General features: G+C 41.2%; 2 protein-coding genes across 2 annotated transcripts in view; one reads left to right on the top strand and one right to left on the bottom strand.

The window, feature by feature from the left end:
- The first annotated feature begins 3,290 nt into the window (after positions 1-3,290).
- Positions 3,291-13,139, top strand: LOC309718734 (C-X-C motif chemokine 10-like). Its single transcript, XM_082554249.1, has 4 exons — positions 3,291-7,505; positions 8,057-8,174; positions 8,724-8,804; positions 9,027-13,139. Exons 1-4 carry the CDS (start codon positions 7,442-7,444, stop codon positions 9,079-9,081), a joined length of 318 nt encoding a protein of 105 aa, XP_082410375.1. The 5' UTR covers positions 3,291-7,441; the 3' UTR covers positions 9,082-13,139.
- The window catches only part of cnot6l (CCR4-NOT transcription complex, subunit 6-like), a 26,247-nt gene continuing 18,267 nt past the window's right edge, over positions 9,498-17,477 (bottom strand). Inside the window, exon 12 of the mRNA XM_082554248.1 lies at positions 9,498-15,870. Coding sequence (XP_082410374.1) covers positions 15,649-15,870 — 222 coding nt within the window. The 3' untranslated portion in view covers positions 9,498-15,648. The remainder of the gene's footprint in view (positions 15,871-17,477) is intronic.

Here is a 17,477-nt window from a genome sequence, read left to right as displayed (position 1 = left end):
AGATATTTCTTGGCCCAGTCTTGACGTTTCAGCTTGTGTGTCTTGTTCAGTGGTGGTCGTCTTTCAGCCTTTCTTACCTTGGCCATGTCTCTGAGTATTGCACACCTTGTGCTTTTGGGCACTCCAGTGATGTTGCAGCTCTGAAATATGGCCAAACTGGTGGCAAGTGGCATCTTGGCAGCTGCACGCTTGACTTTTCTCAGTTCATGGGCAGTTATTTTGCGCCTTGGTTTTTCCACACGCTTCTTGCGACCCTGTTGACTATTTTGAATGAAACGCTTGATTGTTCGATGATCACGCTTCAGAAGCTTTGCAATTTTGAGACTGCTGCATCCCTCTGCAAGATATCTCACTATTTTTGACTTTTCTGAGCCTGTCAAGTCCTTCTTTTGACCCATTTTGCCAAAGGAAAGGAAGTTGCCTAATAATTATGCACACCTGATATAGGGTGTTGATGTCATTAGACCACACCCCTTCTCATTACAGAGATGCACATCACCTAATATGCTTAATTGGTAGTAGGCTTTCAAGCCTATACAGCTTGGAGTAAGACAACATGCATGAAGAGGATGATGTGGACAAAATACTCATTTGCCTAATAATTCTGCACTCCCTGTACACTGAAGAATTTTAAAGAGCCAGATAGTCCTTTTGTTAGAGGGACTAAACAAAGACAGCAGCATAACCCACATTATTTAAACTTATTTTTTTCTCTCTTTTTAAACATTTAAATGGCAAACATGAGGCTAAGTTTGGCTTTGGTAAGAGCTGTTCACCACAGCTGAAAGTTTCCAGTCAGAGGAAGCTGACCGAGTGCTTCCTCCTGCCTGCGGTGGGCGCTTGTTGGACTGGAGACCAGTGTGGTGAAGAACTGCATACCACCTTCATTGATAACAGTTTTATTATTAGTCCTTTATTTATCCAGGTAAAATCTCATTGAGATTATTTGACAAATTCTGATCTATCTATATAGTTTCTGTCTTCATCTACAGTGGAAGTGAATTTAATTTAATGTTTAGGTAACTGGCAAAACTAGCGCGCTAATTTCTGCTAACTTCTAACTCAATTATTATTAATAATTTAATAAATTCTGTTTTCACGGATACCGGGGTGTTAAGATAAGATAAGATAAGATAAGATAACCTTTATTAGTCCCACACATGGGAAATTTGTTTTGTCACAGCAGGAAGTGGACAGTGCAAAAGTTATGACGCAAAAATTAGAATACAATAAGAATAAATACAGTACACAGCTGTACAGAATAGAATAAAATAATATACTATATACAGTAGAATAAAATAGAATAAAAATATACAATAAGATAAAAATATATTTTGCACATGTGTGGATGTGTGTGTTTGTTCAGTTAAAGTCTTTGTTGTGGAGTCTGACAGCAGTGGGGAGGAAAGACCTGCGAAATCTCTCCGTCCCACACCGTGGGTGCCGCAGTCTCCCACTGAAGGAGCTGCTCAGTGCTGTCACAGTCTGCTGCATGGGGTGGGAGACGTTGTCCAACAGGGATGACAGCTTAGCCGCCGTTCTCCTGTCACTCACCACCTCCACTGGGTCCAGAGGGCATCCTAGAACAGAGCTGGCCCTTCGGATCACCCTGTTCAGTCTCTTCCTGTCCCCAGCAGAGATGCTGCCGCCCCAGCAGACCACGCCATAAAAGATAGCAGAAGCCACCACAGAGTCATAGAAGGTCTTCAGGAGTGGGCCCTCCACCCCAAACGACCTGAGTCTCCGCAGCAGGTACAACCTGCTCTGCCCTTTCCTGTAGAGGGCGTCTGAGTTATGAGTCCAGTCCAGTCTGTTGTTCAGATGAACACCAAGGTACCTGTAGCTGTCCACAGCCTCAATGTCCATACCTTGGATGTTCAGTGGTTGCAGTGGAGAATGCTTGTGCCTGCGGAAGTCTACCACCAGCTCCTTGGTTTTACTGGCATTGATCTGGAGGTAGTTCAGCTGGCACTAGTCCACAAAGTCTTGGGTCAGACCTCTGTACTCCTTGTCGTCCCCATCAGTGATGAGGCCGACTATTGCAGAGTCATCAGAGAACTTCTGCAGGAAGCACTGGGTGGAATTGTGGGAGAAGTCTGCAGTGTAGATGGTGAAGAGGAACGGAGCCAGAACCGTTCCCTGTGGGGCCCCCGTACTGCAGACGACCCTGTCTGACACACAGCCCTGAGTCCTCACATACTGTGGTCGGTCGGTGAGGTAGTCCAGGATCCAGGTAGTGAGGTGATGGTCCACTCCAGAGTTCTCCAGCTTGTCCTTCAGAACCGAGGGAAGAATAGTGTTGAAGGCACTGGAGAAATCAAAGAACATGATTCTCACAGTGCTTCCAGCGGTCTCCAGGTGAGCGAGGGAACGATGTAGGAGGTGAATGACGGCATCATCCGCTCCAATGCCAGGCTGGTAGGCAAACTGAAGTGGGTCCAGTGATGAGCTTGTTAGGCGCCGAAGCTGAGCCAGGACCAACCGCTCCAGGGTCTTCATCAGGTGGGATGTCAGAGCCACCGGCCTGTAGCTGTTGAGGTCCTTGGGGCGTGAAGTCTTTGGCACTGGTACAACACAGGAGGTTTTCCAGAGCTGTGGGACTCTTCCCAACCTCAGGCTCAGGTTGAAGAGGTGCTCCATCACCCCACACAGTTGGTCCGCGCAGGACCTGACGACCCTCGAGCTGATGCCATCTGGGCCCGCTGCCTTCTTGCCATTAATCCTCCTCAGTTCCCTCCTAACCTGGGTGGTTGAGAGAGACAGGCTGGAGCCTTGTGTTGAGTGTGTATTGGATGCTGTTGTTGGGGGTGGGGAGGAGTGAGCAGGGTGAATAGAGGAGGTGTGAAGTGTCTGAGGTGTCAGAGGTGGAACAGCAGCAGTGGGGGTGGGTGAGTCTGCAGCCGATGTTGTAGACTGTCTCATGGTTGAATCAAATCTGTTGAAGAAATGATTCAGTTCATTTGCCCACCTCACATCCCTCCCAGGCAGAGAGTTCTGCTGTTTTAAACTTAATTGTTAAACCTGGTAAAGCAGCAACACTGATCATTTAATTAAAGATGAAAGAAGTTTTTAACTCTCAGTGTGCCGCAGTGTTCGTTTGACTTTGGTACCTGAAGAGGACGGAGTTTTGGACCCAGATTGCTCCGCAGTGTTGCCAACTCTTCAGTAAGTAAAATCGCGATTGGCTGTCCTAAAAGTCGCTAGAAGTCGCCAAATGATGTCATCGCCTAATTTGCATAATAGGTCATGCCTATGCAACAGACGCTGTAGGAGAGAGAAAAAAACATTGTGGAGTTTTTGTTTTTTTAATGTCACAATTCCAACCCTCCTCCTTTATCCGTACTTGGGACTGGCAAAAGTGACCCGAAATAGGCACTCCGGCCGAGTTACTTTGTGTGTGTGTGTGTGTGTGTGTGTGTCTTTTTAAGTAGTTTTATACCTTGTGATTCATAAAAAACATTTTTAACCATTAACAATCAAAAGGGACATAGCAAGCCTCACCAGACAGCGGCTTCGCTCATGCAAATGAGCCATATTCTATGGTGATATTTTAATTTCTTATTGTTGCGTAACATTGTACCGGTTTTACCGTGAACGGTATAATGTGGCCCAGCCCTACCTCACATTACTAAAACAACAACGCCTATATGGCTTGCACTATTACATAGTTGTTATTCAAAAACCTCTTCTTGCTTCAGGGCATATCTCAACCTTCTTAGAATAGTTAACTTCACTTTCCACAGATAGGAGCGTTAGCTATTTCCTGTTGCTGGGTGCTAGCTACCTTTGCCTGTCTCTTCTGAACCCGAATCTTCACCAAAGATTGGTCGTCATACCACTTACCTTCCAGTAAGGCGGTCCTTTTTGCACAGTTTAGCACACCAGCTACCACCGTTCATCTTCAGCCAAGGTTACCAAGCCAACTAACTCACATCCTTCGACGTTAGTATACCAGCTAGCAAAAATCGCAACTTTCCCTTATACTGGAGGACGCGGAGACTCCAAGGTATGGGGTCTCGAGTAAGAACACACACCAGGTCTGCTTGTGTTGCCTTGGGCTGGAACATGCCCAGCTTGCAATCGAAACCCCTGGTTCCTGCACTGCACCCGCTTCAACATGAGGAGTCTCAGACGATGACTGATGTGCCAAGTTAGCCTGTTGGGAACAGACCCCTTTTTGCCCACAGCTGAAACTGGGGCTGATTGTGGCCAGTGTTGGGGAGTAACGGAATACATGTACCGGAATTATATTTAAAATACATAATATGAGTAACTCTATTCCATTACAATAGCCTCTTAATGGCTCTAATGCCTGTGTCTCAATGAGAGTAATGTATTCTGAATACTTTGGATTACTTAATATATTATCATGCTATTTACAACTACATGAATGTACTATTGTTGTGTGACCTATTACTTTTACTGAAGGTTATTTGCCATACCAATACCAACTAGGTTTTAAATCTTAATATAAAATGAGTAACAGTAGGTTGACATTAGGTAAGGCTGCACTTTCTGCAGCGATCTCGTATAGAAAACTATTCCGCACCTGTAAAACAGGTTCGCGGCTCCGAACCGTAAAGGCGTAAAACCGTAAAGAGACCTCTGGCTAATACATCCAGTTCCGTGTCGGGCTCGTAGCTGAAAACTAGCTTTACTTTGTTGTCTGAGTCAACTTTGCTAGCGAGAGACAGAGAGAGGCGTTGAAAGGCTGCTCCAACGGAACTTTTTGTTTCGGAGGAAAACACGAACACAGCGTACAGTCGAGTCTTAAGAGCTTACTTACAACTGGGCTCGTCAGGCACTCTTTTTGGCTGCAGTGGTTATTATTATATTTACATGCTTCCATTTCCCGTTTCTGCTCGGTGACAGCTCGTACTTTTCCACTCTTTTTCTCCCTCCTCGCGCTCACAGACACATAACAGGTATGGCTATGCTTGTAACAGGGTGTCACTAAAGCCCAACCCGACCTATGTGCCTAGGTGGTTGGGGTATTTGTACCTATTGTCCTGTCTGCATTCTCCCCCCTCCCTTTCTCTTCTGAAGAATTACAAAGGCTGTATACTAGTGATGTGTCGGTCGTGAACAAAACGGCTCTTAGAGCCGACTCTTTGAAGTGAACGACGCGAGCCTAGTGGTTTTTTTTTTCTTTCTCTCACTTTTTCCCGCTTTACTCAGCACGTGAGCCTTGTGCTTGGACTGAGCAGAGGGGGGGGGGCGGTAGTACTCGCAGTAGCACAGGAACAGAAGGCAGGGAAAGACAGAGAAAGAGAGCCAGGGACAACAACAACAGACAACATCGTCACATTAGAAAGGTATAGTAATCGTCCACAACTATTTTCAGTTGCAGATGATAAAGGATTCAGAAAGTTTATTCATGCATTTTCTTTTTTAATTATTATTATTAATATTATTATTATTATTATTCGAATACATATGAGTATTTGTGTATAAATACACAAACAATACACATATGATTATAGTATATGTGTAGGGTGTATAGGGTGGCAGGCAGCAAATGGCCTTCCGGCTTACTTCACTCGTGGTGGAGCAAGCCTGCAGGCCGCAAGCCGGTCTTGCAGAGGCAAGCTGGTCTTCACCTCTCATTTTTGTCCAGTTTTACAGGTTGGAAGTCTCTGCTTCAAGTAGTGGGCACTGGGTCCTTGACATAAGCTTGTCTGGCAATACTGGAGTCTCCATTTCCCATAGTGAGACGGTGAAATGAATGCTAGAAATGAGATCTTTAGGTAACTTGCGTAACCCTGGTTCTCAGAGTACCATGAGTAAGACATCTCACCAGACAGCCCTTCATGCCGGGGCAAAGCGACAAGAGGTGTTTATCTTAAATAACAACTATGTAATAGCACAAGCTATTTAAGGGTGGGTGGCTCTGCCCGACATAATGATTGCAATCACCAGCCAATCAGGATTGGCAGAATGAGATAAATGCATCTGAGGAATATGCGGGGAGGCACATTCCATAGTGACACATCTCACTCATGCAACTCTGAGAACCAGGTTTATGCAAGTAACCTAAAGTTAACACCGTTCATGTCATTCAGACTCACTTTGCTCTGCCCCCTACTCGCAGCTTCCTGCTTTACTGTGTTTAGTCGACCTGCGGTCACGTGACTAAGTGGCACTGAGTAGAGCCCTGAGCCCTGTGCAGAGGTACTTCCCTGCTGTAAATGAAAAAGTTGCTAACAGTGATGAATGTTGGACAAAGAGTCCCTGCTGTGCAAACTTCATCAACTTATGTAAACACACAAAATATCGTAAAACAAGAAATAACTTTAATCCTTGGAAGGAAAAGAGGAGGAAGGAGATCCCTCAGACACGCTGATCCCCAGCACAGAGACAGAGGCCACTTTCAAAGTCCCTCAAGAGAGGCAGATATTATCCAAGTAGCTCATATAGTGGTGAAAGTTTCAGTCATGACCGATGTCGTCTTTCAGCATTACTTAATGTTGAAGTGTTATTAGTCATCACAGCTGTTACTTTATGAAGGGGGAAAGTATGTGCATAGGCCAAAACCACAGCCCAAAAATAAAACAATGGCTTTGGATCCCTTTATTCCTTTCCCTCCTTTTTTCTTGATATTTTCACTTGAAAATCATATTTAAATTTAATTGTAAGTGTAAAAAAACCCAATAAACCTAAAGCAAAACATTATTTAGGATTGATTACAGCAGCTCTACACTAAACCACAGTGCGGCATGCTGGGGAGACTTAAAAAATGAATCTTTAGGGTCCTCTTATGACCCACAAAAGCATTTTGTGATTGATCAGGAGTTCCCAGTCTGATTCCAGCAGATGCGCGTAAATAAGTTTTATCGGTGTAATTCTGGGTTGTCCATCTAATTTTCATGTATGAGAAGCAGTCTAATTTAAGGGGCTGAGACAAAATTCCCCCAGTCAATAAAGCAGAAACGGAAAAGGTTAACAGCCCTTAATTACGGAAGTGCTGCTCTGCCAAATGAAATATTTTACTTTATTTATGTATTTATACTAGCAAGGTGCAACTGTTGAAGTGTCTGAGTGTATCTGAGCATCTTTACAGCCTTAGATTTGGAGCTAGCATCCAGTAATCAAAGAAATCCCCTATTAAATGTACTCAGTATTTACATGATTGGTAATCATATATAACATTTATAATTATATAATATGCAATTCAACATGTTTTTATTATATAATAATATGCAATTATATTTATTATTTTATTTTATAATTCTGTTTTTATGACATTTTATTTTGAGCAGTGACGAAATGGGGGTGTTTGATAAATTTAGCACAGTGAGCAGAAAACTACAGAAAATGTCACAGAGTTTCCAAACTTACTTCCTCTTTCTCAGCTTTATAAACCCACACTCGACTTCGTTCACTCAGACTTTCTCTCTTGAATCCTCACTGGTCCTCAAAGGTCAAAACAACCATCACGAAGATGAACAAGCCACTGCTCCTGCTGGTCGCTCTGACTTTCTGCTGTTGCATTGCGTCTCTGCATGGTAAGAAAACATTACTGCTTTAATTCAGAATATTTGTACAGTTTGGTATCTCACAGGAGGGCAAAATATACCCTTTGATTTTGAGGTCATTATTTTATTCATATTTATCGTCTTACTTTAGTTATTCTGTTTAAAAATACATTAGACAGACAGATCGATAAATTATTGATCCCACAAGGGAAATTTTTATGTTACAGCAGCATGATAAAGAGTAAATATATACTACAGTCTACAGCACTCAGCAAATGACACAGTTAAATAAAAGTGCCACAGGCGCCTGGTGAGCGGCTTATATTGAGATACTGCAGGCATTTATATTTTTACATCAGTGATAAAAAACAAAGAATAGTAGAAATGTAGAAATATTAAAATATTAGTAGAACTATTAAAACTTTTTCCTGTAATTGAAAGTAAATATTGTTTTGAGTGTTTGAAGGTTATTACCCGAAGTCCATCTACTGGCTTCTTTGGGGCTTCTTACTGTTTCTTACTGTTTCTTACTGTTTGCACAAACTCTTTCCTCCTAAAATAATAGAAATGCTTCTTTTCAGGTTTTACCATAAATACCTGCCGCTGTAGAAAGACGACCATGAGACCTGTTTCTGCTAAGATGGTCAAGAAGATTGAGGTGACTCCTGTTTCAGGACACTGCCCCCGAACTGAAATCATGTGAGTATTTGCAAAGGTGACGTTTCTTAACGGTGCTTTTTACTCTCTACTGTAATGCATCACAGTTTATATTGAAAGTGTCTTTAAAGATTGCAGAGCACAATAAAATAAAGCTTTCTATAGAAATGTTGTGGAAACTTACAAAAATGCACACATTTGAAATACTCAAGTGTACTATATGTACTTTATTGTTGAGAAATATACTTTATTACTTGAGTATTTTATCTTCATATCTTTAAGAGTTTTTCATTTTAAGCTTTTATACTGTAATTTTAAACTTTTTCACTGTTCTGTGAACCATGTAAATGTCAATAAAGCCCTTTTACACTTTGACATTATTGTATTATAACTGGCACTGATGATGATGATGATGATGATGATGCAAGTTTGAAGTTACCTGCTGACACACAGAACTGTAAACTAAGAGCAAAAATGAAACTTTTACTTCATGTCTTAGTTTTGTTTCTGCTTCAGTTTCAATCAAGTTTGTGCGGCGTGATAATTTCTCCATTTTTAAGTAATGTTTTGAATCTTCTGCTTTCTCAACAGGATCACTGTGAGGTCTGGTACTAAGATCTGTGTCAATCCAGAGGCCAAGTGGTTTCCAGGCCTTCTCAAAACTCTGCAAAAGTGAGAATCTTTTATCAGTCATACACTTATCACTTTTAGAATACATGCGAACATTTCATAGAACCGGCATTTTTAACGTTTAGCTAACTTTCTATACAAAATCCTATTAACTTAGTTTCTGTATTTACCGGTCAAAAGGGGGGCATTTTTAGAGCCAAAACTAATTTGCTTATTTTGAGTTATTCTGATTATTAACTCCATCGTTTTTATTTTGAATTACAGGAAGAACACCGTCTCAACCACTGGGCCACGCACTGCTTCAACACCTAGCTTCTGATCACACGGCAGATCGATTCCTCCCTTCATCAATCTGAATTACCTGTAGCAAGCCTGTTGTATTCAGCCCGAATACAGTTTCATTTTCTCTAGTGTTATCCTTTGATGACAAAGGTATAATTCTTAGAAAATCACATAATCTGAATGTGATTGTTTTATGCTTGAAATTCTGATAGAATTGATAAAAATACCTTTAAACTGTGCCACCTTAATATTTGAAGAAGGTACTGAAGAAGATTGTTGCACACCTTTCACTTTTTTAAGTTTGTATCTGTTACTGTTGCATTAAACGTGTGTATTTGTACTTTTTAATTAAAAAAAGATTTTTGTAATACCCACTGCTATGACGTCAATATGTGTTGTATCCCTGAATTTTGACTTTTTTAAAAAACAAAAATAAAGCACAGACAAGAAGAGTTTTCAAAAAATGACATTTTATTGCCTACAGAAGGTGTGAGTTGTTGGGGGAGTGTCTCTGAAGATTTGTTTGTAACTGACAGGTGATGCTCACATATAAAATACAGATGGAGCCTTTGCAGAAGTCCTCACTTTATTCATGTAAATATCACAGCTTCAGGTTTTTCTATACGACTGTTTTTGCCATTTCATTTCCCACAGTCTGAACACTGGATGAAGCAGGTTTAAAATACTTATTTCATTTTTGTTGACACATTGGATTCATTATTTATTTATATGGAATTACGGATTATCTCAGAAAATAATTTAAATAGACAAAAAAAAAAAAAATCACATTCAACATGTTTTTGTTCCCTTAGTTTTCTCCAATAAATCCTTATGTCGTTTTTAATTGTAGTCCAATGATTAATTATCTCACTTTTTTAACAGTTGGGGACCCATGACAAATGTGATAAGCTGTGATAAACCCTAAAGATTTCGCTCTAACGTAAACAGGATTTACATAAATCTATATAAATTAACATTGCGAGAAAATGAGTTCCCGTTTGAGAGCACTTTCACAGGATATTTGTGTATGTTAGATGAACATGTAATCTCTAAATTTTCTCAGATTAAATCACTTTTTACGTGTCTTGGAATCCTGTGTCTTGTGAAGTTTTCTACCAGAATCAAATTCGTGCATTTCCTTGATTTGAAATTTAAATTTTAGAAGCCAACAGGAATTCTACAAAGGAGAGATCTGCATTTCTCTCTTTTTTTGTCAGAGGAACTAAACAGAAATGACGTCGTCACCCACATTATTCTTTTCCTCTTTTTTTTTTAACATTTAAATGCCAAAAATGGGGCAAACTTTGGTTTTGGTAAGAGCTGTTCACCACAGCTGAACGTTTTCCAATCAGGGGAAGCTGACTGGGTGCTTCCTCCTGCCTGCGGTGGACGCTTGTTGGACTGGAAACCAGTGTGGTGAAGAACTGCATACCACCTTCATTAACTTCATTAACATTAACTTTAAAAACTCTCTCGAGAGCTAGACAGCTGTTGGTGACAGCTGGTGGCCTGAAGACGCACGCCCAGTTTTTATTCTCTTACCTCACATTACTAAAACAACAATGAAAGGCAGAAACTTTAAAAATACTTTAATTCATTTTGCAGAAATAACAGAATTGCATTTCTGGCTTTTGTCATTTATTTTAATTTTCTAAAATTCGGATTTGAAAAATGAAAGTTGCTCTTCAGCTTTGAAAATCTGTTGAGCTTCTGACTTTCTTAATTAATTCTTTCTTAATTAATTTTCCACAGTGAATTAAAGGAGACCGATTCTGCTTTTTCCTGTCTGTCTGCCAACTCTGTACTGATCCAATGTTCATGCTCAACATGGCCAAAGTCTGTAATAATGAGGTCAGAGTGTGTACAATACAAGTTCAGGCTTCAGACTGATGCAAACATCCTGTTTTCCTATTCTTGGGTCTATATGATGGCAGAGAAAGTGAATATACCTAATATGGTCATCTCAGGCACAGAAGCCCCGCCCACTTGCAGCTGATGAGGGGCACCCAATCAGTAGAAAACGGGCTTAAAGGGAGCTAAAATACCTGAGTTGCTGCATCAAGGCTAAACATGATGTAAATAAAGATTACCTTGAACTGCAATCCACCTGAAGATGCTCCAGAGTGGACTGGATTAGGACTAAGCATAATAGGTCCCCTTTAATCGATATAATGAACATACTCGTCCATAATGCCATTTTTCATTAGTTGTATTTCTTAAATTCTGTGTAGAGATTCTGCAGCGAGCTGGCCTACAGCCATAAAATTCAGAGTACAAACATGACAATGAAATTAAAACGTCTGCGTCTTTCCCCCAGTTACTATCACCAGGCATCGTATTCACCACCAAAGACTAATGGGCAGTAGCCGAGACAGTTTGAATTAACAGTGGAACAAAAATTAAAAATCAACTACAGCCAGACATCAAACATCAGGATTTCTACGTTCAGAAACTCCACGTGATGCTTGTGATGATCTTTGTCCTAGCAAGGAAACCACAAACAAGTGAGAGTGACCGTTTTACATAACGTAACAGAAACTGAAGGGAAAGAAAGTCCTGAATTCCTCCCACAATCTCACCACATGAAAAGTTGGCTTGGAGGGATGGAAGGATGGATCGAAGGGTGTTGGCTGGGCGATGGTGCTGGGTTAATCTCTGAGGGTCTTGGTCTCATGGGCAGTGTTGCTGTTGGAGAAACTGTACAAACTAGGCACATTGTTTGTAGAAAAAGTGTATGAGGTGCATCTACAGAGACAAAATTAACAAGTGAACTGCTTTCAGGTGATGACAGTTTGGTATTGTTGTGGAATAAATGCGAACGTAACTGGTGTTTAATGTGTGTGAAAGCAGAAATGACAGGAAAACAAAAGCAGCAAGTGAGGCTTTGAGATGACACTGGAGAAATAAAACCCATATAGACGAGCTGCTTTTAAACCTAGAATATTTATGGTTTTTCTCAAAAAAAAAAAAATGTTGGTAATACTGAGTAGTACAAAGTACTAATTGAAAGACTGCATGTTGGAGACAGAAAATGCCCGTAGTTCAAAAACAAGAGCTGGAAACAGAGACACGTCCGGTCTCTACAAGAGCATCAGAGACAAATGTGGAGGTGGTATTCACACGAGATCTTTAGAAGAAAATTACAACACCAAGTACACGTTTGAATTGTGAGAAAATTTTACGCCCCTTTATCAGGAGAATGGTACATTCCCCTCACAGATGTGAAAGACATGCCGTCATCAAAGACAGATTCATTTATGTACAGCTGTGGTACAAAAACCAGGAAATAAAAACCCTGTGAGGTTAGTTCAGGAGTGAAGTATAGGCCTCTAAATGCTCACCGGGATCGAATCCACCGAACCCAGAGGTGAACTCCTTAGCGTTAAATCATGTGCAACAGAAGGCCAGTAAAAGTGAAGAACCTGCGATTTAAAGCTGCAGCTACACGGTCACACACCTTGCTGTGCCGACGCCACGTATCCCAGAATTATGGCTTTCAAACACAGGAAAAGCTTTGAGTGGTTCAACTAATCCAGGTTTACTACACACTACAGTGCGAAATGTGCCAGATATGTTTATCACTAAGAGGCACATCTGCCTGCACAGACAGGACTGAGTGTCAACCATCCTGCTGCACCAGTTAAAATGTGTAGAAAAAGCTGGTTTTTAATATCAGATGTTTTGAATTCATTCTTTGAAATCAGATGGTTTCTGATTTAACTAAGCTTAACTTTTCTGTGTTCAGACCAGTGGTTCCCAATCTTTTAAACTTTTCCTGTTCCAGTGTAGAAATGAGGGAAAAAATAAGATAATAGGACACAATGTACATAGTAAGTATGTCCAAGGTTTCAAATAATGAAGTCAGCATATGTACATGAGCTACGTGAGCTTAAATCCCGTGCTTCAGACTGCTCTGATGCTCTGCTTCAGACAGTTTTTATAACTCTCGTTTCTTTATGAGGCCAAATAGAGAGGAAGTGCCAAATAAGGTCATACTGGCACCTGCAGGTTTTGAGGGGCAACTAATCAGAAGAAATTTGACTTGAAGAGAAGGTGGAAGGGAGCTAAACAGCTGAGTGGTGACACTAAGATTAGTTTTTTTCTACTCTTAGGTCTGTATGAGGCCAAAAGATGGATATCCTTAATTTGGTCATCTGAGACACAGAGTCCCCACCTAGCTGCAGTTTCAGAGGGGCGGCCAATCAGAAGAAAGCTGACTTAAAGAGTGGGTGGTCTTAAACCAGGAAGAGTATGGGGCTGCACAGACACATTTAGATAGTTGGGTTTATTATTTTTGTCCTGGTTTTTAAATTTAATGGTATTTAATGAGGTGATATTTCTTGGCACCAACAGTGTCTGTTATGACAGATACAACAGAAGGGTTAAAACTCTCCTCTGTGCTGCTTTATGAACACTTTACATGTACTTTAATTTTCCTTGTTAATACGACCCCCCACTGGTCCACATGCCGTACTTTGAGAACCCAGGTCTGAATGAGAGAGGAGCTAAAACTGGTCGTTTCAAACAGAAGAGGAACTAAGAGGCTGCATTAAGGCCCAGTGTAAGATAAATAAGGATTATTCTGAACAGTAATCATACAAAGCTACTCTGGTAGATTGAGCTGGAAACACATAACATCCACTTTAATACAAGCCATGTCCACTTGTCTCAGTTTGCATAGCTGAATTGTGAGCAGTGTATTGACATTGAAAGAGTGATATTCTGTTTTAAGACTTTAACAGCTGACAGAAATCACACAACGAGTTAAAAAGGGCAGAGACTAGAGCAAAGTTCCCATAATAAACAGGATGCAGATTTTAGTGTGTGGATTTGCAGCTGCTGGTTTAATCGTGAGATTTCTTTGAGGAAAAACTCCAAAACATTTATGTTCCTCCCTCTCCATCTTAAAAAATAATTTCTCATTTTCTTTGTACTGGCACTGAAAACATGTAGTACTGACACCCAGTCCGATCCCTTATCATTCATCGCGTCAGCCTCTCTAAAGGCCTTAAAGCAAACTAAATTCTTATTCAATTAAAACTGACCAAATATGCTTTATTTGTTTCATCTAAAACTAGGACAAATGTGATTTTCCCAGGTTAGGAGTAAAAGTGCATCAGTATTTTATCAAAAATGCACAAAGACCTGGGACTTCTATAACGACACGATGAACAACAGCATATCCGTATGCAAACACATACATTACCTGTGCTTTTTCAGAACAGTAGCTTCCTGTTTGGTTTTGCTCGTACGACATGACTCTGAGAGTCTTTAGTGTGAAAGGTGCTGCTGGATGCATAGCATAGCCCTGAGTTACGACTTACAGAATAAAGAGCTATTCCTTCTAATCATCTGACACAAATACACAAAGTTTAGAGTCCACAGGGATCTGGCATTAATCGGCTCCGAGAACCAAATTCATAGCGAGCATTTTTAGTAAATACATTCAGCCTCTTGGTCAGGAAACATTGACTAAAACATTAAACGATATACGTTTTCTCTCTGGCACCAATAAATAAAGGTCTTATTACTGACGGAGGACATGTCACTTGCTGCGGGGGATTCTTTGGCCAGGCAGATCAGGGGTTTAAAAAAAAAAATCACAGCATGAAAAGCTCAAAACTGTGAAGCGGACTGTTTGTGGATGTCAGGAAAAAGGCAGTGTCTGAGCAAATCCGCCTGCAAGGCTTAGAAAAATATTCGAACAACTGATTGTTTTATTACTTCAGAGCTGCAGAGAACAAAAGCCTTTGCAAAAAGAAAACACTTTTATAAAAGACGTACCGCACCGAGGTAAAGTGAAAGAAATTCATACAATGCTGAGTGACATGGGCCTAATTCTAAACATGGATCCAGGATGACGCATACCTCCATGCTAAATAGCATTACTTTTAAAAAACACCCAGCTTGCACATTTTATCCTTAAAAATTTGCACCCATTTCCCCGCTTATTATCAAATTAGTTTTTTGAAACTCAAATAAGGACCTTTTTGCAAAACAATTACCAACAGAAACAATCCTTCTACATTCTCCTATAACATTCAAAAGGTTGAGGTTTTTCTTTTTGTAGTGTTGACCCCCCCGTTCAATTAAATACCTGTCAGTTAATCTGGGAGTGAAAGCAGCTTTCAGCTCTATAAACTGTGCAGCATTAATACGATCACGTGTCTGTACTCTAAAAATTTCACAGCTGTGTGAAATGATGCTTACGTTTGTGTAGCAGCTTTACCTTAAACAGTCGTTTGTATTAGTTTGTTATTGTAGAATCTTTAAGCGGCCATGATTACAACTAATCAAAAAAAACAAAAACAAAACAACAAAACAGACGTTGGGAAATACTTCATCCCAAGCCCAACATTTGGTATCAAGCCTTTTCAAGGGGAGAAAAGAAAAAAAATATACAGTGTGCAAAAACATAAAAAGGAGCAACACCCGGGGCAAATACTTCACTCCTTTTGGGGTTAGAGGCGGTCAGATGGTGTCCGAGTTTAACGTGAACTGTACAGGGTCCTGTATAAAGCTGGAGGGAGGAGGTGGGACAGTGTTTAAAAGGTGAGGTAAAAAGGGGTAGGCGGGGCGCTCTCTCTCTCATTCTCAGGGTGCACTACCTGTGGACCGGCAGGTGCAGCCCGTTGAGGGGGTTGAGCGGGTGGGGCAGGGGAGGGTGCAGCTCCAGCTGGGCCAGCAGGGAGAAGTGGTCCGAGGGGATGTGCGGGTGGGGGCAGCCCGTGATGTTGTTGTCTATGAGCCACTGGCTGTCGAGCGGTCCGAGCATGCCCAGGACGCTCATGTGGGTCTTGGAGAAGAAGATGTAGTCGATCACACCCTGCAGACACACAAACACCACCTGATGTTAACTCTGTGTGGGAGTCACTTAAAACAACACCAACCAATTTAATGATCCACTGCTTCCCCATTTCCATGGCAGCACATCCTCAATTTCTTGTGTTTTGGTGTCTCGCACCAAAGTTACAAATGGTCTGTATAGCGCTTTTCTAGTCCCTAAGGACCCCAAAGCGCTTTACACATCCAGTCACACACCCATTCACACACTGGTGATGGCAGCTACACTGTAGCCACAGCCACCCTGGGGCGCACTGACAGAGGCGAGGCCCTCTGACCACCACCAGCACGGGTGAAATGACTGTCCAAGCTGGGGCTCGAACCGGCAACCTTCCAATTACAAGGCGAACTCCCAACTCTTGAGCCACGATCGCCTCCTACAAGCAGAGGAGGCGAGGAAGAAAGCTTTTCTTGTTTCTCTAATGTGTGCCATCCATCTGTCTGTGACCTCAGCACACCTTGCATAATGCAACAGGAATGGAGAGGAGAGAGGAGGATGCAGGAGGAAATATCAGTGAGAATGCACAGGGAGCGTTTTTACCATCAGTATATAAAAGACACGTGGCCACAGCGAGGGGAGGAGACAATGACGCACAAATCAAAGAAAGGAGAAAAATCTGCTGTTTGTCATTCGTCCGTAAAACATTTGAATCTGCCGAGACTCGTACAGAAAGCCCGAGCTCTTTCTAACAACTGTGGAAAATGTTTAAAAAGGTCCAGTTGGTCTATTTTATTTACCCCTTTCCTCACTTTTCCACACATCACTTCCTGTCCTCTTTTCCTCATCACCGATTGGCTGTTGTGTTTCTTCTTTAATGACACCACCCTTTTCACTGAATCACAGAGAGGCCCTTTGGGTGACTTTTGGTTACTTGTTCTTATTACCTGCAGTTTAACCAATCACTTCATGACTTAAAGCCTAATCTAGTTTTTCTTTGCTTTTCAGAGTAAACATCATTTAGCACTGGAGTGCAACGTGGCAGGTTCCCCTCGATGATACAAATCTTTACCTCTGAGCCTCCCACTTAACAGGTTGCATAAAATAATTCAGGTTGTTGCTCAAACTTCCACGAGTGGACGAGTGCGAGTGTCGTGACTAGTAATGTTCTTGTTGATGCTGTGCTGAGATGTCCAAACTTAAGTGTTAATTGATATTGTGTTGTTTTTAATCTGTTTATTACATTTTTGTGTCATTTTATTTCACAATGAGAAGGAGCTGGTTTTGTTTTTTGCTTCTTTTATGAGTGTTTATAGAAAATCCCTGTTTGATGTAGAGCTCCAGTTTCTAATTTAGTTTCTAATGAATCTATTTTTTTTGCATGAACACATTAGCTCCTCAGATGAGTAATCAACGCTAAGAGAAGCAGCAATGAGTCAAGCTCGTTATTAGTATAAACATTAATCACCGAAAGTGTTGTTAGTGACTCCGTGGGATTCAGCCAGTGATATCGCCAGTGGGCAGAGACTAAAATTGTAAACAAGTAGATGAGTCTTACAGACGCAGGGTTAGTGAGAATGGCTCGTCTGCACTGTCTGAAGAGCTACATTAAAAAAAGTTGAGTCTGTGGAAGGTTTATTAATGGCTGGCCG

The sequence above is a fragment of the Aulonocara stuartgranti genome (assembly GCF_965226115.1).
Source record: "Aulonocara stuartgranti genome assembly, chromosome: 12".
Taxonomy (NCBI): Eukaryota; Metazoa; Chordata; class Actinopteri; order Cichliformes; family Cichlidae; genus Aulonocara; species Aulonocara stuartgranti.
The sequence above is the reverse complement of the archived record's forward strand: the minus strand, read 5'-3'. Positions and strand labels throughout refer to the sequence as shown.

Coding starts and splice junctions, on each gene's coding strand:
- LOC309718734 (XM_082554249.1), top strand. CDS start 7,442: ATGAACAAGCCACTGCTCCTGCTGGTCGCTCTGACTTTCTGCTGTTGC. Junction 8,175..8,723: donor TGCCCCCGAACTGAAATCAT/GTGAGTATTTGC, acceptor CTTTCTCAACAG/GATCACTGTGAGGTCTGGTA. Junction 8,805..9,026: donor CTTCTCAAAACTCTGCAAAA/GTGAGAATCTTT, acceptor TTTGAATTACAG/GAAGAACACCGTCTCAACCA.